Source organism: Dysidea avara, chromosome 6, assembly GCF_963678975.1.
Source record: "Dysidea avara chromosome 6, odDysAvar1.4, whole genome shotgun sequence".
In the NCBI taxonomy this organism is placed as follows: Eukaryota; Metazoa; Porifera; class Demospongiae; order Dictyoceratida; family Dysideidae; genus Dysidea; species Dysidea avara.
The window spans coordinates 17,722,276-17,746,556 of record NC_089277.1 but is presented as its reverse complement, the minus strand read 5'-3'; the positions used below and the strand labels follow the sequence as shown (position 1 = coordinate 17,746,556).

General features: G+C 36.9%; 3 protein-coding genes and 1 long non-coding RNA gene across 8 annotated transcripts; 2 read left to right on the top strand and 2 right to left on the bottom strand.

The window, feature by feature from the left end:
* Nucleotides 1-9,793: 9,793 nt before the first annotated feature.
* LOC136258333 (uncharacterized) lies at nt 9,794-12,802 on the bottom strand. Its single transcript, XM_066051655.1, has 8 exons — nt 12,784-12,802; nt 11,780-11,943; nt 11,644-11,723; nt 11,127-11,598; nt 10,994-11,065; nt 10,198-10,348; nt 10,009-10,147; nt 9,794-9,961 (listed from the first exon to the last, which is right to left on the bottom strand). Exons 1-8 carry the CDS (start codon nt 12,800-12,802, stop codon nt 9,910-9,912), a joined length of 1,149 nt encoding a protein of 382 aa, XP_065907727.1. The 3' UTR covers nt 9,794-9,909.
* LOC136258890 (uncharacterized) lies at nt 12,676-15,022 on the bottom strand. The gene is made up of 3 exons (XM_066052261.1): nt 14,614-15,022; nt 13,892-14,205; nt 12,676-13,831 (listed from the first exon to the last, which is right to left on the bottom strand). Exons 1-3 carry the CDS (start codon nt 15,014-15,016, stop codon nt 13,673-13,675), a joined length of 876 nt encoding a protein of 291 aa, XP_065908333.1. The 5' UTR covers nt 15,017-15,022; the 3' UTR covers nt 12,676-13,672.
* Nucleotides 15,023-15,115: 93 nt separating this feature from the next.
* On the top strand, nt 15,116-17,862 carry LOC136258765 (uncharacterized). Of its 3 annotated transcripts, XM_066052118.1 has the most exons (5): nt 15,116-15,722; nt 15,840-15,890; nt 16,446-16,682; nt 16,734-16,831; nt 16,882-17,320. In XM_066052118.1, exons 1-5 carry the CDS (start codon nt 15,654-15,656, stop codon nt 17,300-17,302), a joined length of 876 nt encoding a protein of 291 aa, XP_065908190.1. In that variant the 5' UTR covers nt 15,116-15,653; the 3' UTR covers nt 17,303-17,320. The 3 variants fall into 3 exon arrangements, 2 of the variants coding, with proteins under 2 accessions (XP_065908190.1, XP_065908191.1); XM_066052119.1 differs by lacking the exon at nt 15,840-15,890 and having other exon boundaries at nt 15,117-15,722; XR_010702983.1 differs by lacking the exons at nt 15,116-15,722; nt 15,840-15,890 and adding an exon at nt 17,766-17,862 and having other exon boundaries at nt 15,901-16,682; nt 16,882-17,714.
* A 1,695-nt stretch (nt 17,863-19,557) lies between these two features.
* Nucleotides 19,558-23,674, top strand: LOC136258542 (uncharacterized). Of its 3 annotated transcripts, none has more exons than XR_010702818.1 (9): nt 19,558-19,936; nt 20,024-20,164; nt 20,214-20,255; nt 21,411-21,443; nt 21,753-21,856; nt 21,909-21,970; nt 22,034-22,104; nt 23,409-23,481; nt 23,532-23,674. It is a non-coding gene; the product is annotated as an uncharacterized lncRNA (long non-coding RNA). The 3 variants fall into 3 exon arrangements; XR_010702816.1 differs by having other exon boundaries at nt 19,559-19,816; XR_010702819.1 differs by lacking the exon at nt 20,024-20,164 and having other exon boundaries at nt 19,559-19,816.
* The last annotated feature ends 607 nt before the right edge of the window (nt 23,675-24,281 follow it).

The window sequence follows — 24,281 nt, the reverse complement described above, 5'->3', positions numbered from 1 at the left end:
AGATTAGTCACCGTAGACTATATAGGCAGGTTAGTCACCGTAGACTATATAGACAGGTTAGTCACCATAGACTATATAGACAGGTTAGTCACAGTAGACTATACAGACAGGTTAGTCACTGTAGACTGTACAGACAGGTTAGTCACTTTAGACTATATAGACAGGATAGTCACTGTAGACTATATAGACAGGTTAGTCACTGTAGACTATATAGACATGTTAGTCACTATAGACTGTATAGACAGGTTAGTCACTATAGACTGTATAGACAGGTTAGTCACTATAGACTATATAGACAGGTTAGTCACTATAGACTGTATAGACAGGTTAGTCACTATAGACTATATAGACAGGTTAGACACTATAGACTATATAGACAAGTTAGTCACTATAGAGTATATAGACAGGTTAGTCACTATAGACTATATAGACAGGTTAGACACTATAGACTATATAGACAGGTTAGTCACTATAGACAGGTTAGTCACTGTAGACTGTATAGACAGGTTAGTCACTATAGACTGTATAGACAGGTTAGTCACTATAGACTGTATAGACAGGTTAGTCACTGTAGACTATATAGACAGGTTAGTCACTGTAGACTATATAGACAGGTTAGTCACTATAGACTGTATAGTCACCATAGACTATATAGACAGGTTAGTCACAGTAGACTATACAGACAGGTTAGTCACTGTAGACTGTACAGACAGGTTAGTCACTTTAGACTATATAGACAGGATAGTCACTGTAGACTATATAGACAGGTTAGTCACTGTAGACTATATAGACATGTTAGTCACTATAGACTGTATAGACATGTTAGTCACTATAGACTGTATAGACAGGTTAGTCACTATAGACTGTATAGACAGGTTAGTCACTATAGACTATATAGACAGGTTAATCACTATAGACTGTATAGACAGGTTAGTCACTATAGACTATATAGACAGGTTAGACACTATAGACTATATAGACAAGTTAGTCACTATAGAGTATATAGACAGGTTACTCACTATAGACTATATAGACAGGTTAGACACTATAGACTATATAGACAGGTTAGTCACTATAGACAGGTTAGTCACTGTAGACAGGTTAGTCACTGTAGACTGTATAGACAGGTTAGTCACTATAGACTGTATAGACAGGTTAGTCACTATAGACTGTATAGACAGGTTAGTCACTGTAGACTATATAGACAGGTTAGTGACTGTAGACTATATAGACAGGTTAGTCACTATAGACTGTATAGACAGGTTAGTCACTATAGACTGTATGGACAGGTTAGTCACTATAGACTGTATAGACAGGTTAGTCACTATAGACTGTATAGACAGGTTAGTCACTATAGACTGTATAGACAGGTTAGTCACTGTAGACTATATAGACGGGTTAGTCACTGTAGACTATATAGACAGGTTAGTCACTATAGACTGTATAGACAGGTTAGTCACTATAGACTGTATGGACAGGTTAGTCACTATAGACTGTATAGACAGGTTAGTCACTATATAGACAGGTTAGTCACTATAGACTGTATAGACAGGTTAGTCACTATTAGTCACTATAGACTGTATAGACAGGTTAGTCACTATATAGACTGTATAGACAGGTTAGTCACTATAGACTGTATAGACAGATTAGTCACTATATAGACTGTATAGACAGGTTAGTGACTATAGACCGTATAGACAGGTTAGTCACTATAGACTGTATAGACAGATTAGTCACTATATAGACTGCATAGACAGGTTAGTGACTATAGACCGTATAGACAGGTTAGTCACTATAGACTGTATAGACAGGTTAGTCACTATATAGACTGTATAGACAGGTTAGTCACTATATAGACTGTATAGACAGGTTAGTCACTATAGACTGTATAGACAGATTAGTCACTATATAGACTGTATAGACAGGTTAGTCACTATATTGACTGTATAGACAGGTTAGTGACTATAGACTGTATAGACAGGTTAGTCACTATAGACTGTATAGACAGGTTACTCACTATATAGACTGTATAGACAGATTAGTCACTATATAGACGGTATAGACGGTATAGACAGGTTAGTCACTATAGACTGTATAGACAGGTTAGTCACTATAGACTGTATAGACAGGTTAGTCACTATATAGACTGTATAGACAGGTTAGTCACTATAGACTGTATAGACAGGTTAGTCACTATAGACTGTATAGACAGGTTAGTCACTGTAGACTGTATAGACAGTTTAGTCACTATAGACTGTATAGACAGGTTAGTCACTATATAGACTGTATAGACAGGTTAGTCACTATAGACTGTATAGACAGGTTAGTCACTATATAGACTGTATAGACAGGTTAGTCACTATAGACTGTATAGACAGATTAGTCACTATATAGACTGTATAGACAGGTTACTCACTATATAGACTGTATAGACAGATTAGTCACTATATAGACTGTATAGACAGGTTAGTCACTATATAGACTGTATAGACAGGTTAGTCACTATATAGACTGTATAGACAGGTTAGTGACTATAGACCGTATAGACAGGTTAGTGACTATAGACCGTATAGACAGGTTAGTCACTATAGACTGTATAGACAGGTTAGTCACTATATAGACTGTATAGACAGGTTAGTCACTATATAGACTATATAGACAGGTTAGTCACTATAGACTGTATAGACAGGTTAGTCACTATATAGACTGTATAGACAGGTTAGTCACTATAGACGGTATAGACAAGTTAGTCACTATAGACTGTATAGACAGGTTAGTCACTATAGACTGTATAGACAGGTTAGTCACTATATAGACCGTATAGACAGGTTAGTCACTGTAGACTGTATAGACAGGTTAGTCACTATAGACTGTATAGACAGGTTAGTCACTGTAGACTGTATAGACAGTTTAGTCACTGTAGACTGTATAGACAGGTTAGTCACTATAGACTATATAGACAGGTTAGTCACTATAGACTATATAGACAGGTTAGTCTCTATAGACTGTATAGACAGGTTAGTCACTATAGACTATATAGACAGGTTAGTCACTGTAGACTGTATAGACAGTTTAGTCACTGTAGACTGTATAGACAGGTTAGTCACTATAGACTATATAGACAGGTTAGTCACTGTAAACTATATAGACAGGTTAGTCTCCATAAAGTGTATAGACAGGTTAGTCACTAGCGACTATATAGACAGGTTAGTCACTGTAGACTGTATACACACGTTAGTCACTATAGACTACATAGACAGGGTAGTCACTATAGACTGGTTGGTCACTATAGACTATATAGACGGGTTAGTCACTGTAGACTATATAGACAGGTTAGTCACTATAGACTGTATAGACAGGTTAGTCACTATAGACTGTATAGACAGGTTAGTCACTATAGACTATATAGACAGGTTAGCCACTGTAGACTGTATAGACAGGTTAGTCACGATAGACTGTATAGACAGGTTAGTCACGATAGACTGTATAGACAGATTAGTCACCGTAGACTATATAGGCAGGTTAGTCACCGTAGACTATATAGACAGGTTAGTCACCATAGACTATATAGACAGGTTAGTCACAGTAGACTATACAGACAGGTTAGTCACTGTAGACTATACAGACAGGTTAATCACTTTAGACTATATAGACAGGATAGTCACTGTAGACTATATAGACAGGTTAGTCACTGTAGACTATATATACAGGTTAGTCACTGTAGACTATATAGACATGTTAGTCACTATAGACTGTATAGACATGTTAGTCACTATAGACTGTATAGACAGGTTAGTCACTGTAGACTGTATAGACAGTTTAGTCACTATAGACTGTATAGACAGGTTAGTCACTATATAGACTGTATAGACAGGTTAGTCACTATAGACTGTATAGACAGGTTAGTCACTATATAGACTGTATAGACAGGTTAGTCACTATAGACTGTATAGACAGATTAGTCACTATATAGACTGTATAGACAGGTTACTCACTATATAGACTGTATAGACAGATTAGTCACTATATAGACTGTATAGACAGGTTAGTCACTATATAGACTGTATAGACAGGTTAGTCACTATATAGACTGTATAGACAGGTTAGTGACTATAGACCGTATAGACAGGTTAGTGACTATAGACCGTATAGACAGGTTAGTCACTATAGACTGTATAGACAGGTTAGTCACTATATAGACTGTATAGACAGGTTAGTCACTATATAGACTATATAGACAGGTTAGTCACTATAGACTGTATAGACAGGTTAGTCACTATATAGACTGTATAGACAGGTTAGTCACTATAGACGGTATAGACAAGTTAGTCACTATAGACTGTATAGACAGGTTAGTCACTATAGACTGTATAGACAGGTTAGTCACTATATAGACCGTATAGACAGGTTAGTCACTGTAGACTGTATAGACAGGTTAGTCACTATAGACTGTATAGACAGGTTAGTCACTGTAGACTGTATAGACAGTTTAGTCACTGTAGACTGTATAGACAGGTTAGTCACTATAGACTATATAGACAGGTTAGTCACTATAGACTATATAGACAGGTTAGTCTCTATAGACTGTATAGACAGGTTAGTCACTATAGACTATATAGACAGGTTAGTCACTGTAGACTGTATAGACAGTTTAGTCACTGTAGACTGTATAGACAGGTTAGTCACTATAGACTATATAGACAGGTTAGTCACTGTAAACTATATAGACAGGTTAGTCTCCATAAAGTGTATAGACAGGTTAGTCACTAGCGACTATATAGACAGGTTAGTCACTGTAGACTGTATACACACGTTAGTCACTATAGACTACATAGACAGGGTAGTCACTATAGACTGGTTGGTCACTATAGACTATATAGACGGGTTAGTCACTGTAGACTATATAGACAGGTTAGTCACTATAGACTGTATAGACAGGTTAGTCACTATAGACTGTATAGACAGGTTAGTCACTATAGACTATATAGACAGGTTAGCCACTGTAGACTGTATAGACAGGTTAGTCACGATAGACTGTATAGACAGGTTAGTCACGATAGACTGTATAGACAGATTAGTCACCGTAGACTATATAGGCAGGTTAGTCACCGTAGACTATATAGACAGGTTAGTCACCATAGACTATATAGACAGGTTAGTCACAGTAGACTATACAGACAGGTTAGTCACTGTAGACTATACAGACAGGTTAATCACTTTAGACTATATAGACAGGATAGTCACTGTAGACTATATAGACAGGTTAGTCACTGTAGACTATATATACAGGTTAGTCACTGTAGACTATATAGACATGTTAGTCACTATAGACTGTATAGACATGTTAGTCACTATAGACTGTATAGACAGGTTAGTCACTATAGACTGTATAGACAGGTTAGTCACTATAGACTATATAGACAGGTTAGTCACTATAGACTGTATAGACAGGTTAGTCACTATAGACTATATAGACAGGTTAGACACTATAGACTATATAGACAAGTTAGTCACTATAGAGTATATAGACAGGTTAGTCACTATAGACTATATAGACAGGTTAGACACTATAGACTATATAGACAGGTTAGTCACTATAGACAGGTTAGTCACTGTAGACTGTATAGACAGGTTAGTCACTATAGACTGTATAGACAGGTTAGTCACTATAGACTGCATATGGCACAATTGAGCGTACTTATTATTTTTATTTTTGCGATTCACGCATGTACGCGCTTATATCAGGAGCAAGCCTTTAACGCTTTATGATTATGATTATGATTATGATTACTGAAAACACAGTTACAAACTGATATGTTCAGGTAAGGAAAAAACATTACAAATCACATAGATGAGAGTCAGTTATAATTTATCTAAAAATACTTGTAGAGATTGGGATTCTATTGTGTCAGTTGGTAAATTGTTCCAATCGCGGATAGATTTGGGGTAATAGCTGAATTTATAATGATCTGTTCTAGCAAACGGAATCTCAAAATGGAAGGGGTGGTGGTGGCGGGTGGGATATGTGGTGTTGGTGAAATAATTTGGGACTGTTAAGACTGATGAGGAGTAAACAATGTTGTAGAATACTTTTAATCTAGTCACATATCGTCGGTGTTGAAGTGATGGCCATTGTAGATCTGCTAACATAGATGTAACACTACTGTTATATCGGTAGTCTGACTTGACCCAACGAGCAGCACGTCGTTGTACCATTTCTATACTTTGTATCTCCTTCTGCAAGTAGGGGTCCCATACTGCCGATCCATACTCCAACAGTGGTCTCACTATACTGGTGTAGGCTAAACATTTAGTTTCTGCAGAACATCTATAAAGGTTACGTTTAACAAAGTTTAGCATCCTTGTTGCTTTAGAGATAACTTGATTGATATGAGGTGTAAATGACATTTTTGAGTCTAAGAGAATTCCTAAATAAGGGTGTTGGGTAACTCGCTGCAAAAAGTAATTTCTGATAGTATAGTTGAAAGTAGAGGAGGATGTTAGTCTACTACAGGTAAGTACCACACACTTGGAAGTGTTTAATTCCATTAACCAAGTTTCAGTCCACTTTAATATAATGTTGAGGTCATGTTGTAATAATAATTGATCTTGCTGACTATTGATAGTTCGATATAATATGCAATCATCTGCAAAAAGTTTCAAATGGGATGAGATGCCACGCTTTGGCATGCAGTGTCCTTTAATCTTATGTCACTTTACCGGTTCTAGCAGCATTAAGCAACATGAAATCTATCTTGCATTAAAAGGTGAAAGCTAGACACGGCGGTTTTCATAGTACAAAACACGCGATAAGAATTAATACACATAACCAATGGAGACAACACAATGTGCTCACACTGACAATCCAGACGTCACTTTTTCTCAGTTTACCGGTTGTCATATGGTAGAACAGTTCTTTGTTTCAACGCCTCACCACTAGTTAACTTCATAACCAACGGTTTTCATAGTACAAATAATTTTAAAAAAAATGTTGTCATGTGTCTCCTTCATAAACTACGATAGATTACGAACAGAAGCGAAGTATATACAGAAGCGCCTATGTCATAATTGTTACGGCACAGCAAGCCTAGGCGCACCCTAGGGCTCACCATCACAGTCAATAGCCTCCTATCTTCACTAGTCGTTTACACCTCCGCAGGTTAGTTTTTTTTGTACTAGTATGATTTTTTGGTCTTGCTATATCTATTTATAAACTATGGTTGTATCGGACCCCAGTCTGGCCAGCCTCTGAGCATATCGCACCCTGTTAAATATCCCAGGTGCCTGGGGTTTATAAATCTATGCTCTCAGTATTCTGTGTGGCCAACCCTCAGTATAAAACGCTTTGTTTTGAGACAAATGTGCACTTTGATGTCTGACTTTTATATATCAGTACAGTGCTACTAAAGTACGAAAACGAAAAATCCGTAAATTCTTTTATAATACAGTTACAATACAAATTACTCTACAACTAAACTACAAACACAATTAATTACAACCGGGGTTTGGGGAAAGGAAAATCAGAGTCCTCACACTGCAAAGCCCAGTACCGTAAAATCATACAGGCATTGTTCGTCCATAAAGAAACTGAAAGTTGTAACAAATGTTTACGAGCCTGTTTGGTAATGCACCTATCAATGTTATCCCATACCTACCCCCTCCCGGGCGTAGTGGGGGGAATGGTGGGGATTTGACTTTTTGAAAAATCAAATTCTCCACCCATGGGGGAACGACTAGTGGTCAAATCTCCATGTAGTATGGCTGTTAGGTACTTTAGGAAACAGGTCAATTCCTTTAGCTTGCAAGTTAAAATAAATGCCTAAAATTTCGAGCGGTCAAATGCCCCACTAGTGGGGCAGAGTTTCAGATCAAATCAGGTCAAAATCCCCCACTAATCCCCTAGTAAGCCCGGGAGGGGGGTAGTGGGGCTTACCATTGATAGGTGCATAATGTTTACGAACCTGTGCTACTAAAGTTAATCCTGCTTTTTTTCTGGCTATACAGTGAGTTTGCCGCCCCGGGAGTAGCTATGACACCTCTCCAACTCACGTATGGTCTTCAACTATCAAATCACAAAACAACAAATCTCGAGCGGTTTCGTCCACGCAAATAATTAAAATTGTTTGAAAACTACTCTCTAAAACACATTTCTAAGCTCACATTGATACAATACTAGTTTTAATCACGAACTACTGTCCTTCAGAACACAGTAATAACATCACAAATCACACTACGGCAATCACGCGTGAAGCTTCAAATCACGTACAGATTTGCGAAGGTGTCACACCCCTCTTTGCCACCATCAACTAGCTAGATATGAGTCAAGTACTGGACTGGACTACTGGTTGTAGGCTGTTTGTTCACACAGACAGTCAGACACACTGCTTATTAACTTGGTAGACTTGTCTGGCAATTCAGCGAAGATAATACCTGCTGTAATGCACTAGAGATTTTACGTGATCTAAAAGCTTTATTTTGTCCGTTGCATTTTATTATCATTCACATTTGTATGCCTAACAATTCAACTAAAGGTGGTAATAATTATGAATTAAAACAAATAAAACACTAATAGGATGTAATGAACTGCAGCAATAGAGAATCATTTCTTAGCATCTGGGAAGTTTGCTTTTGCATCTCATTAGAAAAGGTATATATATATATAGGGCATGGGAGGTATCCTTTTACATGATAGCCAGGTGTAATGTATTTTGCCAACTGGACTTGTGGACTGGACTCATGGATTGGGCTGAAAACAGCTCTTTAACAATAATCCATCTCTCTTGTGGGGTTAAAGACACCACTACCGATCTACACTGTGATCTGCTGGCACTGCTCTTCCTTACAAGTCACTAATGAAGGTCGTGCATGCACTATTTTTTTTAGAAACTTTGCAATGCATGACAGTATTCAATTTATAGCTTTGTAGGGTGGCATGGCTATTCCTATACAGGCTAACAATAAGCTATAGTGAATGTATATTAGTACAAACTTACTAGTCAATCAGTAAGAGAGTACTGAGGTGGGTGGGCATGAGACTACTTGACTATGTAACTAAGAATACGTACTGGCTCATTACTGAAACCTAAATACCTGTGCTAAGTACTTGAGGAGCAAAGGAATGAATCTATGCTAGAGTAGTAGCACCTATCGCTGCAAGTACACACAAGTACATGTGTTTTGTAAATATTCTAATAAATTGGTGTGGGCATGAACTGTGTGATTTGTTTAGAAGAGCAGTACCAGCAGTTGTAGATTGGTAATTTTGTCTTCAGCATTAAAAGGGATAAATAATGCCTGGATTATTAGTAAAAAGCTGTTTCCAGTTCAGTCCATGAGTCCATGAAATACATTACGCCATACATGGAGTACACTTATAACATTTTTCTAGTTGGGTGTCTGCTATATGAGAATCACAAAAAATAAATTCATAATCAGTGACAATTGCCATAAGATGATTACCATTGTTAGGCTCAATACATGTAGAATGCATCGTCTAAGGTAAAGTACTGTTTTGTATACCCATTTGCACACTTACACTTCTCATGGATCAGTAACTCTATACTGAGAGTACTGTTGCTACTTTACCACATCAGTGTGCTTTGTTACCATGGATACCAACATATTAAACCAGTCACCCAAGTATTGTTACTCCTTTCAGCAGCTGCAATTTATGTATTTTTATAATTTGAACATATAGCACTGTGTAAGAGCTATAGCATTCTGGAACACTTCTGCAAGAAGTTTCAGCGAGTATATTTATACATTCATCCAGCCCTCAGCTTAATTCCCATAGCTTGTTTATTTAATTGTTGATGTATTAAAACATTGCAGTGGAGGTACAATAGTGCATTCACAATTATGTATGTATGTATGAATGCATGTGTAAGTTACTGACAAATTTACAATAGATCATAGATTTTGATATTGTCTACTCTCAGGGGATGCCGTTTTCTTATGCCAGCTGCATAAAGTAATATTGACATGTAATATCTTCATACTATTACATACGTGTAGCCTCTTTTTCTTCGGGCAAAAGCCTTTAATTTCTTTACCCTCTGCTCATGGTCCACGATGTCTTTGGGGGCATCCCACTTGTTCGAAGATTTAAAATATATAGATTTACAAATGTCATTTTTCTTCTCCACAGCTATGAATTTAAGTTTACATATTCCATTATGATCATTAAGTATTCCTTACCTTGGCACGAAAACTGCTTTATGTTGCCATACATGCGAATCAGGTGTGGTACATGGTAGGTCAAAATGTGCATGTATGGAGTCACATATTGTGGGCGGTAGCTGCAATGCACATCTCGTAAATCTGTATAATCATCGACCCAGTCCTTTGCCTGCAAATTTGTTTTGTTCTTTAAATTCATTGTACATAATATGAATTGTTTCATATGCATACTAAAGTATAATATACTAATTAAAGACAAAGGAAGCAAAGCCCCTCCCCTTTTTAATTGGACACCGTTATGTACCAAAACATAAAGATATTCTAATAGCATAGTCAATCACTCTAATAGAACAGTCATGTTTAAAACCCCGAGTATTTATTTTTAGCGATATAATATAAAACTTCTAATGCCACCACAAACTTCTAAAATTATTATATTGAGACATGTACTGTATCCAGACACCAAAACAATTTACATTCATAACTGTTAAACCTCACTGTGTAAGCTTCATAGTAACTTTATTGCCAAAATCATCCACCACTTCCCCCTCTTACCATTTTTTTGCATATCAGAGTCTAATTAAACTGGAGGAGAGGGGCTTTGCTTCCTAGCACTGTACAGCACAATGCTGGGGTGGTAGAACAAGTCTGGTGACACTCTAATAGAGCAGTCAATATCACATTTTTAAAAACTGATTATTTATTTTTAACACCACGATAGCCCTATATAGTACTTTACAACTGCATCCATAGTATGCATACATCGTTATGCATGTGAACTTTTGTAGCTACAAACTTACAAGCAGTCTGTTACCTTTTGGTGTAGTAGGTCGTACTGAGTGAGCAGATTCCTTTGCGATATCAAATCGTAAAGGTCTTTGAAATCCTTCAACAATAATGCAAACATTGCATCCCTTAACACATAGTTTAATAGTTTTACTACTTACAATCCACAACTGAGCTACTCTTTTTACTTCTGTGGAAGGATGACATAATGGGATCTTTGATGGAAAAAATTTGAGCAGGTTTTTTTTCCTGTAGCCTACTAATGATGTATATGAATAATTACTTTTGTCGGAGCTCTCATCATCATTTTTTTTCATCCAGATGTCAAATGGGATTCCACAGCGTCTAATATTTAAAATAACTGATCTCACCATTGGCCCTTGTTTCAGTTTCCATCTAGTTTTCATTAATCTTTTATCGTGGGCAACAGCTGTAGCAATAAAGTTCTTCAATAATATGTCAGTAATTCTTAGTAGCAGGTGTAGTTCGTCAGGGATTATGTGGTCAGTCTCAATGTGTACAAGTGGTAAGTGTTTGCAGCTGTATTGTTTTTCTCTGTAGTCCTCATATAGAGATTCTAACGTTCTTCTATTTGTGACTAAATATTCGGTGTCTTCTATGCCTGTATCCCATCTGCAGAATTATCTTTCAAGTTTTATACAGTGTTTTTGTATATACCTGTCTTTTTGGTCAACCTTGCACCAAACACAAGCATACTGTGATGATGCTTTTTTCAGTCCCATCAACAGTAAAATCATCTGAAATTTGAACACTTGTAATTTACTAATACCAAAGTTTACTAATAAGTGTATACCTTATAGTCACTACAGAGAAACAATTCAACGTCATAAATTTCATCATTTATTGTAATGTGTGGATCTTTCAGTAGCGAATTGATTTTGTCTAGTGATCCTTTCATCCCTTCTGCAATAGTTTCGTACTCTTCGGATGCCTTGATCACTGACAATAAATGTACATCTATACACATTAAATACATCCATTGTAATGTCAGTAATTATTCTAATCAAATTGTATAGCAGATTATTTTCAATGTACAGTATGCATAGATATTTTCAAAAGTACTTTTTGGTAGGATTTCAATATATTTAACACACAAATTCTGGAGATGTGTGCATGACTTGTGCCTATAACTAATGTGCCTAATCAATCTCATTTAAGTCATATTGACAATCAAGGATCTTGGAGGTTAGAAAGGTTGTTCCCAGTGATTGTACTTGCATAATTCTCAAGTTTACTTATGATATGTGTGCTACTAGGAGCAAACAAGATTTTTCAGCTGGCTTACAAATGGATTATAAGACTGGGCTTTTATACCAGGAAATGGAAATACAGCATGCGTATTGATATTATGTACATACGTACATGCATGTGTGTGTGTGTGTGTGTGTGTGTGTGTGTGTGTGTGTGTGTGTGTGTGTGTGTGTGTGTGTGTGTGTGTGTGTGTGTGTGTGTGTGTGTGTGTGTGTGTGTGAGTGTGTGTGTGTGTGTGTGTGTATGAGGAAGCATAGCCAAGTGGCTAGAGCATCAGTCTGGCAATATAATGAAGTTCTATTTGTAGTTTTGCCGTTGCTGTTGTTTTCTTGAGCAAGAAGAATTGCTCCAGAAACCAGCTGACAAAGCTATAATATCACTGGGTGCCTGGTATATATGTTTGCTATTTATCAAAAGAAGCAAATGGCCACTGTCATTTAGCAGTATTGAGGTCATTGAGAAACTTTGGGTTTTGCGACCTCTCTTTGTATGTCCTAAGTAGGTAATACTACCCCAAGAGTATTACCCTGCACAAGACTTGAATACCTGAGTGGTGTACATGCATCCCGGTGCTGGTTCACTGGGTGGCAATGGCTATGTTTTGCATGCGGCTGCTGGAGGCTTTGCTTTGTATATATGTATGTGTTAAAAGCACATATGCATGCTTGTATCTTTACGAGTTTGTTAGTTTAATACTATATATATACATTAATTTTTATCTGTACTTTATACACAGGCATACTTGATTGGATGAACTCTTCCCCACAAAGTATCGTAAATGTGAGAATGCAAAAATTTGATGTCCTGCTATATTTCGCTCCATCCAATGATACCTTTACTCTTATTTTGTTACTGTCGAACTTTGTAGGATCTCTGTTGATCTGTTTGATGTAAGAACAGCAAGCAGTAAACTCTGATCCAGATCAACCACCTGAAATTCTTGTAAACACTCATACATGGGGTTGTAATTGTGTAAGCAACACAAACTATATAATAGCTATTGTTCTGCTACATGTACAAGTTAATAATTTTAAGGCATGATAAGGTCAGTAATATATTTACAATACGTAGTCTTTTGCATGGTTGCAATAGCATAATTTTTGTAAATGATATCACTTCTTGATAGCATGATAATATTTTCTGTATTTTCTATATTTTCTGGATTCTGTACTATGTATAGTCAGTAGATGACCTGCACAAATTTCACTTGTGATATTACATTGTCATTTATGTAGATTCCTAGCCTGCATAATATGTTGTATTTGCAAGGCAATGGAGTAACACAGTTGGCACTCAGAGTATTTGTGTATGAGACTAGAAGGTTGAGAATGTTTATCATCACACAGTTACAATGATGTGTAGGGAGTTTACAGTTAGGACATGCAGGCTGCTCACACTGCGTATATGCTATTATATGCACTTGGTATATATCATACTATGTCACGTATGTTAAACTATCAGCATTATGTAGACTAACCAAGTCTGTAGCAGCTTCAGTTAGAAGCTCAACGAAGTCGCATTCAGCCCCTTCTATCTCATTGTTTTTTGTGCTGGTTATTGGTGTTGTTTTTATTTCCTTTTTAAGTTTCTTTATCTATATACAGATGACACGTAACCATTACATTTGTATGGGTGCATAAAATAATTACTTTACCTCATATGCTCTTGGCAGGGATGGAAACAGTGAGGCTATCTCATGATAAACTTTGAATGATACATTATTTACCATGAGGGTGTGCAATAGAGCTTTCTGTGTGTCTTTGGTAGCAGTTCTTTGCTTGACGATTCTAGATCTGCGGCCTGATTTCCCCAACTTAATGTTTATGTCTTCTCCTCCAGTCTCCACAGTCAGCATTGTTGCTTTTAGCCCTATTGCCCCTAACCCTTTTAAGTATTCGGTTGTCTTAGCTTTTATCAAGGCCAGTTTTCGTTGTTGGGTACTTGGCCGTACTTCAGTATATGGCATTCCTGCAAGTAAAATCAAGGTATATAAGGCCACATAAACTTAATTATTAGTTTCTCATCCTCCTGCACTAAAAATAGCATTGCTGGAGGGCGGATTATGTTTTTTTATATATTTTTTTACTAACTGGATAGCTGAGATAAACCATCATTATTGAATGAATTAGCTAGTTAAAATGGCTCAGAATGCACTTTTTCTTAGACTGCTCTAGCAAGGCACCAACTTTAAAAGGTGCTGGATGGCTGCACTAAGCCACCAGTGGTGCAAAAAATCCTTGATGAGGTAAGAAAAACGGTGATGTGGGCGGGGATGAGAACTAATAATTAAGTTTATGTGGCCTAATATATATAGCTAGTACACAGCTACAATGAATCATCAGTAGATTATAAGCTAAGTTATCAGTGCCAACCTACCTGGAATTTCTATGTGTTGACTGTGAAAGCACACCTCTTTTTCAAATAGTAAAAATTTACGAGAACCAGATTCCTTGAAGACAGTTTTTTTTGTCCCCATTAACTCGGTATATCTTGATCTGATTTTACAGAATTCCCTCTTCAGCCTGCACTCTATATTGCTGTTCACCGATGAGAAAATGCCTGTCCTGGCAAGACTAAAATTTAGGAGATCAGCGTAAGTTGAAACACGGCAGTGTAATTTTCTCTGTAATTTAATTTTAGCCTCCCAGTCGTAGTACAAAGAATTAGGTATCACTATCTTTGCAATTGGGTTATTTTGCAAGCAAGCCTTGTACTGACGGTGGTCTCTCGGGTCAGTGGGAATAATTTTTCCCTTGATCTTGTTGTCAATACATTCCATGCCTTTCTTAAGTTCTTGCTGAGGCGACTGGGAGCTCGGGCTTCCTAACGGAGAAGTCATAATAACTACAAATTAACCTGCTGAGCACTATAACAAGCATTCACAAAATATAACCTAAATAGCCTATATTCCGGTCTTTTATAGTGTTTTAAATCCCGCCAGTCAGCTAATCCCGCCAAATTTAGCTTTATTCTCTGTAGCTCAATTCTCTGTAAATGTTGTACCCTCTATCGTTTGCCCCTTATTTGGTGCATACCCATGCATTGCAGCTATACATGCCTAGTACCAGGTATACGCAGCATGTGCTTACCATCGAATACAGTCCTGGCCAACTTAAGGCGCTGGTGCAACATACATAGACTAGCTATCTATAAGCTACTATCTAAGTCAAATTGAAAATCAAATCAAGCAGCATTATCCAAACGGTAATCAAGACCCGGGCGTCCTTTGTTTCATTTTTATAATATATCAAGCAACCATTAGTAAGATCGCGGTGATCAATAGCTTTACAAAAGGTGCACGCCCTGCAATACTTTAAAAGTTGAAGGCTATGCATCTGCACAAGGTAGAGAATTGTCTATATCGACCCGGTCTATATACTTGAAGGCGATATAATTATACGTACTAACTGACTATAATGGAAACAAGGAGAAAGAGAGTGGACGCAGTAGCTTTGCTGCAAGGAAAGGTGGAAGTAAGGTCAAAGGTAAGCTCTACTATCTTGTCCATTCACGTCATGTCATGCAGGTGTACAGTAGCTATACAAGTAGCTATACTATGTAAGTCTTATAGTGATATTATGTGGTGTATTATAATTTTATAGCGTGGTCATTTTGATGACCACCTGCAGTCCAAATCTGATTGCTTCGAAATGGTAAGTGTTTCCCATACCTATAGCACGATTATATAGCAAGCTAGATGTATATAATCACATTCAAGGCAACAACAAGACCACTTATTTCTGCTTTTGCATGGATGTCCAATGCCAACAAATAAGAAAACTACATCTATTGCCACCAAATCTAACATAAGATAGACTCTAGATAGAACAGCCAACACTTGCATTACATGCTCACAACGAATTTTCTTGGCTAGGAACTGCAGTGAGTTGTCTCCTTAAATTTGTAACTACTAATCACTTCTTTTTTGTTTTCTGTATGTATGTATGTTTGTCAGTTTAGTTCTTGTATTTACCTTGCCGTGCCCACACAGATCTTTTACTACGATCTGATTGTGGTCGCACGAGACCGAGGTCGCACATACTATAAGCTAACTCTACTTATTGTGTTTTCTCATTTATAATAATGATGGTTCTCTCTCTGGCTATATAGATTAGCTATACTCAGGACTATGCATGGTCATTGGTCAAATAGCTATAGCTAATTCAATGTTGTATTTTAAATCATGCATGTATGTAATTGTTGTACAGAATGATGTAGCTGAGTCAAGAGATACCACCACCATCGCCACTGCTGCTATTGCTACAGATACCACTACCACAGCTGTTGCTACAGATACCACTACCTCCACCACTGCTGCCGTTGCTACAGAAACCGATACCACCACTGTTGGTACACGCACCACTGCTACTGTTGCTGTAACTAATTTTTCAGATACCCACTCGGTCTACTATGAAGTAGAAAGGGTTTTAGCCACTAACAAGAAGGTATGCATATGTTTATGCTATATACCCTTATATTTGTGATTTATTCATCAGAAGAACCAACCGAGACAATTCCTGGTCAAGTGGAGGAATTATCCCACTGACCAGGCTGGGTGGGTATCTGAAAAGGATTGTACACAGGAAGTGTTAAGGTATAGCATGTTATTTCATCCCCAGTTTTGTTAATGGTATTATCTTACAGACAATTTTACATAGAGGACATTCCTGAGGCAGTAGTGATGGACCATGTAAATAGGTTAATTATAGAAGTAAATAAGAAGCTAAATAGTACAAAGGAGAGCTGTGACAAATACATTAGGATACCATTCATGCATTCAGTTTATTATAAATTATTCGGGAATAGGACACATCTTAGGGCTAGGGATTTTAATTGTACATACTTTGAAAGAGGGTGGGACCAATCTTTTGATAGGGCAGTAGGTAGAAATAGAACAATTTATAGTGGTAGTAAGGTTATATATCCTATTGTAATGTACCTTTATCATACTAGTAGTAAGGATGGTCGTTTTTGTAGGGATGTACATACTTGTACATATAGTAAAAAATCTGTAGCCTATAATGATATGTTACGTATATTTGTAAATAAGAAAGATTGTAAATAAACAATGCCATTTATTAAATGCTATCCCACTAGGGACTTGTGAAAGGCTAAAGCCTGTGAATACATATTAAATTTAATTACATAAGTGACAGTTTGACAGCTTGTGACCACTCTGTGGTCTGACATGTGACAATTCTGTGGTCTGACATACAGATGTGTACCTGTAGTATATTGCTTTATCCTGTAATAATTGACCATAATTTAATTGCGGTGACCAACATTGTGCTGGTCCAGTACTGCCTACACTTTAGTCACTTGCCACTTTTAATAAATATTAAAGTTAGCATATATATCTACCATTGTCCTGATCATGACCTCTTATTCCGGCAACTACATATCCTGTCAATATTTTTGTTGTTTTTGCTATAGCCATGCTTGGCATTTATTGACTGTATCGAACAGGAGTGCATGAGGTAACAATCTGTGTATGCCCTAGCACTCTTTATAATATACCTCATACCTAGTTCACATGAAGCTAAGATTGAGACTGAGCCAAGCTTCATGAGATGAAATCAACATTAATATGAACCTGCATCATCTGGATAGCCCTAAATATCTTTGACATATATAAAATTCTTGGTCCAAAGGTGTTTACTGAATTAACATAATGGGAGCTGATGATGGAATTCTACACTTAAAACATCAGCATAGCAAGTACTTGTACAAGTAATCCTGTAGAGATTTCAGTTTCATCACAAGTCTTCCTGTAAAGTAACAAGTCAATAATGGTCTTCATCCTTCACCAGCATGTGACAGTTGGCAGGCATTCTTGTGGTTCAAGCCATATTTTGTATGAAGTGATTGCATGTGAAGTACTTTATTTAATTATTTACCATGGACACAACTATTATAATGAACCACTACCAAAAAAAAATTAGTAGTTATCACATTGGTGGACAATGATGACATTATTCCTGTCAGTGTGTTGTTGGCCTTGGTGATGGCCTTGGTGATATGATTAGTTCTCACGTGTATGTGTATGTACTTATAGGCTTTCACAGATTCATAAAACTGCACTTCTCTTAATGTGCAGTACCTAAAATAAGAACCTGCAACATCTGGAAGGTCTCAAGTATGCCTTAGCACTTAGGAAAATAACAATGGAAGAAAGGTCTAGCCAATACTGTGTGATCATATTCCACATCCTGCACACTCTAATATCATAAAGATCATGAATTCACTTGTGATGCTAAGAGTTTTATTGTATTCCTTCACTTTAATTAAGTTACTATGGACCCGTCATATTAACCACTAATTATTAGTCATGTGTAAATGGCCTTGGGATGTATCAAACAGAGATGAGGATGATCATCAGAGCAATCTGTTTACTTCATCGACACACTGATACTCAAAAGTTGTGCTTGCATGCATGTGGATTTAAGGATATCCAGTTTTAATAAAAATAGGTACAATTGAGACTGGACAGTTCCAAGTCTCCTTTATTTATGAAGTTACACAAACATCTGTAACATATGCAATTATACCAAGTGAGATCCTGATGCACTATACTTTATTGTAAATTCCACAGGACTTGCATCAATAATATTAATTATATTCATTGAGCATGTGCAAATAATTGCATTAAAACTATAGCCAGTTAACCCATCATCAACAGATTTACAAATACTACACCCTGCCAAACCCTTATGTGATCATGTGAAAGCCACCACAAAAATGCTATTTCACCCTGAACAGCATTCATGCATGTAGTAGCTTGGCTTGTGATACTCAAGTAACAGATTAATATGAAAGCAAATAACATGCATGCTGTAGTATATTAATGGCATCACGGCTATTATACTTCCATATAACAATGAACCATGTATTATTTATTTCACACTGCGGCTCAGTCTAATATATACCCAAAAATGGATTTTCAGCTTCTCTTTGCAGTTGATTCTGAAAAAAACAACACAATGATGCATTTCCAATATATAGCTACATATACATAGAGTAGTTTGAACTATGTAGGTTTCACAACTAAAATATAAAGCCATAAAGAGGTGCTAGTATGCTAAGTTTGATAGCATGTCAAACATGAGTTACACCGGCTATTATATGTTACATGTAACTACTGTGTTATAGTCACTGTACTGTGTATATGTGACTATATATCTCCATCTCCATCATTTGTAGACAATTAACTATTTTGGAATTGCAATAGTTATTAGATTTTCTAATAATCTTATATTGTTAATTGTCAGTCTAAAATAGTGGTAACAATAAGTAACCTCTTACCACAATACTCGCGGCGCGTAGTGTGCATTAGGTTTGGCGATGGGTGGACCTATTTTTAAGTCCGCTGGTGGGCATTAGTTTAGAGTTAAAACTTTATTATAGTGAGGCGTTTAATACCATTAGGCAGTGAACAAAGTTCTTCTATATCTATTGGCAATCAATGGCATGAGTCTATCTGCAATCGGTGTCAGTACTAAGCTTTTATTTGTTAAATCATTCTCTGTGATTGTGTATTAGTGGAACTGCTCGTATTGCTGGCTATGACCTAGCTACTGAGGTGAGTCAAGTGCTAAGGGTACTTCCCCTACAGGTATAATCACTGGAGTACTATGGTGGATAGATTGCCTTTTTCAAAAATGCTATTATTTGGCCTATGGCCATTTGGTCAAATACTAAGGTAGATAACTGACACCTCTTGTCTGATTATGACAATATTTATTCTGTTACTCTGATGTCGTAACAACCATCTGTGTTACCTCCTTAGTGGACTGATCTGTTTGGATCACTGTGGTAAAGAGGTGGTCTTATTTGTAAGGGGGGACTATGTCATGTAACAAGCTCCTTCTTAGTCACCTAACAACCAGTTGCCATGCATGCTCAATAGCATGTAGTCCTTGACGAGAAGGTATATACTAAGGTCATTAGTCAGAGGTGTTGTTGATTTTCTCCCTTAGGCTGATCGTAGACAACAACTACCAACAACTCCTGGTACCTGAGTGAGTATAATTGTTTTATGTGTCATCCAAAGTGTGTAAACTGTTATTATTGGAGGATGTTTTGTGAGTAGAAAATGTTTTTCATAGTATGTACAGTTCTCATGGTCATACAGTCCTCATGTAAGGACTATCACTTCATACACTATAACCTGGCCATGGGCTACGGTACAGCTTGGAAACCAGTCAAGCCTGGCTTAACCCAACAGTGTTATGGTGCTAGAATATGATGTATGCACTGTGAAGGTACAGTGAAACTTCTCTTAACAAACTCCCCAAATTAAGAACACAATAGGAAACACCTCATAATAAGGACAACAATTTTGGTCCCAACAGGTCTGGTTAATACATTTTTGACCACTGAAAGAGGAATACCTCTATATTACAGCAAAAATTAGCCAAAACTTCTGGGTCCCAAAATGTCTGTATGAGAAAGGTTCCACTGCATTGCGAAGCTGGTTGGTTTCTGATCAATATTTTTGTGAGAATGTGCAAACCTCTATTGCATGAATAGTAATGTCATGGCAATGAATATAATTAAGAGGCTTATTAATTATGAGTAATTAAATACCACAATCACATATCACAAGGTTTGCTCTAAAAGTAATGGTAAGGTCCCTGTTTCAGGCAACACTGATCACTTAGTTCAGGCAAATGTTTGGCAGCAACAATATCACTTACTGCTTGCTGACCAAGTCTAGTTTTAATTTTTTTTTTTTTTTTTTATAGCCGCCATAAAATGGTGGCATAAAGATAGCAGAGAGGGGGTTGGCACACTTGCATACACACACACACACACACACACACACACACACACACACACACACACACACACACACACACACACACACACACACACACACACACGTATGTACATACTACACCACACACATGCAGTATGCCAGGGACAAATTCAGATTACTTAGATGTTCATAGTCTGCTGGCACTTATGGGCTCCTGGTCCGTTACATACTTAAATAAAGTATGGACAATCCCAATTTGTGCATATATGAGGCCATAAGGTATACAAATGGATGCACTGTGTGGCTTACAATTAAATGTCATTTTAAGTATTTGATCACTGTGGCATGGTAATGAATATAGCTTGTTAATTATCAGTAATCAAATACCACAATCACATTAACATTTTTCTTACAGAGTGAAGAAGTTGGTGCAAGTGGACACCATAAAGTGAGTAGGTTGTGTGTAGGATAGACGGTGAGTGTTTGGCCCAGCACAACCTGTCAGACACAGCAATTCGAAGGTGCTGTGTAAATATGGCAGTGACTTTTTAGCAAACATGTTTTTGATTGATATTTCAATGCATACCATAGTGTACCCATAATTGGCATTACCAAACTTTGAGGTCACTTGTGTTAAAAAAATGTGGCTTAGTTATAGTGAATATGTGGATGCTCTTGTGACTTTATTCATTGTTTCATAATTGTGTTGTAGCTAACTATATTTTTATTCATTTTGTTTTGTTTTGTTTACGTGTAGTAAAATGTTCCTCTGGGCAAGGCAGAATGACTATATTCTAACACATTCGTACAGGCATACTGGATACTGGTCAATTGGAGTGATCATGTATGAAATATTTATAGGTGAGTGGGTGGGAGTAATGATGTAATCTTTGGTAAATATCTCATTCTTCAGACAGGTTTTCTGCCAGAGGTACATAAACCTTTCCATACAGTGGACAACAATATGTACTATAGGTATGGACATACCCCTCAATCCCATACATATATGACTGTCACTTGTCATGGTTATTCCATTAGAACGCCTTCAATGTCAACGATGTTAATTAGGTCTTAGAAAATAAATTGACTGGGACCACATACAGTGTAAGGTGAGATATGACTAATTTGTGTTTGTACAGTATGTGTAGTTCGTGTGTGTGTTGTGTGTGTTGTCGTACATCACAGAACGGTATAAAAGTCTAACTTAATTGGCAATATGTAAGTACACATTCAGAGTAGCCCTTTTTTAGATTCAGGATCATCATAGAGGTCAAAGTAGATTGTTAATACTAAGTGTGACCAGATCTCTGAAAAGGGTCTTATAGCCTTTCCAAATTTCCAAGTTTGACAAGTCATAACCCATCGTGTGTTTAACCTATTGTCTTAAAATTACATCCAGCAATAGTGCTATGTTAGGAGTTGCTATGTTAGGAGTGTAAGGTGACCAAATTTCAGGCTGATACCTTACACACACAAGTTAAGTTATGGACTGCCAAGTACATACCATTGGAAAAGCTATTAGACCTCTTTCACAGATGTGGTCACATATGTGACCGTCTCAGCGAAAACCCATCTAATTCACACAAGCATGCGTATTGAGAAAATCAAAATGTAAAAATAATTCATAAAATTGTTCATGCTACAAGAAAAAATAAGCAAGTTTTTATCAGGCAAGTACTTGAAGAAGGAAGACTCAGATCGATTAAAACTATAAACCATCTTATTCGCCTACTCATGGAGAGTTCGAAAATCTTTGTTTCATTTCTGCAGATCTAATGGTTTGCGTGACAGGTGCATTTGTTTAAATTTGTTGCCGTTTCTTCAACAAAACTGCCTTCATACGCCTATGCGCAAGTGACTGCAGGGCTAAAGCTATACTTTGGTTGATCTGCTAATCCATGGTGAACATTGTAAGCCAAATTCCAACTTTGTAGACTAATCCAAACGGAAGTTATTGCTGCGAATGCAAGTGCCCGTAGTTTATTTTTAGTATAGTCACTGTATAAATCAATTTCCTTGCTCTCCCTACTTTCTATTTCTGTAATTCCAAAACTACTCACCACAGAAGGCTGAAACTTTGGTGAACCAATGCTGAGAAATAAAAATATAAAAAATTCTGGGCTGTGTGAACTATACGGGTTTTCGCTGAGATGGTCACATATGTTTGTATCCTACATACCACTGCACTCCCCCAATTAACTCTTGATTTAGGGCTAGCTGTAAAAGTTAGCTACATTTATTTCACATAGTTGTAGTATTGGAATCTTGAGAGGTGATGGTAGCTGTGGGTAGTTGTTAGTGAATAGTAAATTTAATTGCTGTGTACTGTTGTTTGTACGCACATGCACACACATCCATGCACACGTACACACACATACAATACATATACACATACATATCCTTTTTTCTTTAGATGGGAGTCTTCACTCGCTTCTACAACACATCTAATTGGGTAATCGACTTGATTTATGTCACCATAATATTGGGTATGAGTGCATACATATTGTGTTTCATTTCATGCTCTTTTAATTAATAGAATTCCATTGGATTCCATGGGTGGATTATCATGCAGCTGTTGGAGATCTAATCGTCACGGGAACTGTGACAATATTCTGGATGTTTATATGTAGTATATACAAATGATTTAATTGATTTTAATTTTATCAAATAATAATATAAAAAAACGTCATAGCGATGTAGTTGGGTGGTTTAGTTGCATGGCTTCATATAAGGCAGTAGACATAATTATGTACAGCTTTAATAATAAATGGTGTGAATGATTCATTAAATTATGCACATCTAACATTTGTTTGTGGTGTTTACCCATCACTTTTATAAAGTAAGAGAACAGCCTGTTGGCTCATGTGGCTTCCCAAAGTATCTGGACAGTTCGTGGCTAAGTGACACTCTAATAGAGCATCACTGCTTGGAAACACGCACAATTGGCATGGTTGAATAATATGACTGCATGCCCACACATGGTAAACTATTTGGTAAGTGTGCGGCATACATTATTTCAAGTGTTATATAGGAGAGTACTACCATTGAAAATTAAAGCCACTAGGTAGAGTAGAAATATGTGACGACTTTATGTAATTATTGACATCCCATAAAGGAATTATTTGTTGACCACAATTCTTATTTGCGTGCATGGATAGCTACACAGTACCATTACTAGAGTTTCACCCTTGAAATTGACTCATCCAGAGAATACTGATTTGTAATTTGCTCCCTATTCCAAGTTTATAATATAACCACAGGACACACCCAAATATACTTGTTATGG

Bases quoted from the DNA above. Each gene is read 5' to 3' on its own strand.
- LOC136258765 (XM_066052118.1), top strand. From the start codon at position 15,654: ATGGAAACAAGGAGAAAGAGAGTGGACGCAGTAGCTTTGCTGCAAGGA. The intron at 15,723-15,839 runs GTAAGCTCTACT...ATAATTTTATAG, and splicing joins AGGTGGAAGTAAGGTCAAAG to CGTGGTCATTTTGATGACCA. The intron at 16,683-16,733 runs GTATGCATATGT...TTTATTCATCAG, and splicing joins TTTTAGCCACTAACAAGAAG to AAGAACCAACCGAGACAATT.
- LOC136258333 (XM_066051655.1), bottom strand. The intron at 11,724-11,779 runs GTATACACTTAT...TTCAAATTTCAG, and splicing joins TTCTCTGTAGTGACTATAAG to ATGATTTTACTGTTGATGGG. The intron at 11,599-11,643 runs GTATATACAAAA...ATAATTCTGCAG, and splicing joins AAGGTTGACCAAAAAGACAG to ATGGGATACAGGCATAGAAG.
- LOC136258890 (XM_066052261.1), bottom strand. From the start codon at position 15,016: ATGGAATGTATTGACAACAAGATCAAGGGAAAAATTATTCCCACTGAC. The intron at 14,206-14,613 runs GTAGGTTGGCAC...TTTTACTTGCAG, and splicing joins TCAACACATAGAAATTCCAG to GAATGCCATATACTGAAGTA. The intron at 13,832-13,891 runs GTAAAGTAATTA...ATCTGTATATAG, and splicing joins CCCTGCCAAGAGCATATGAG to ATAAAGAAACTTAAAAAGGA.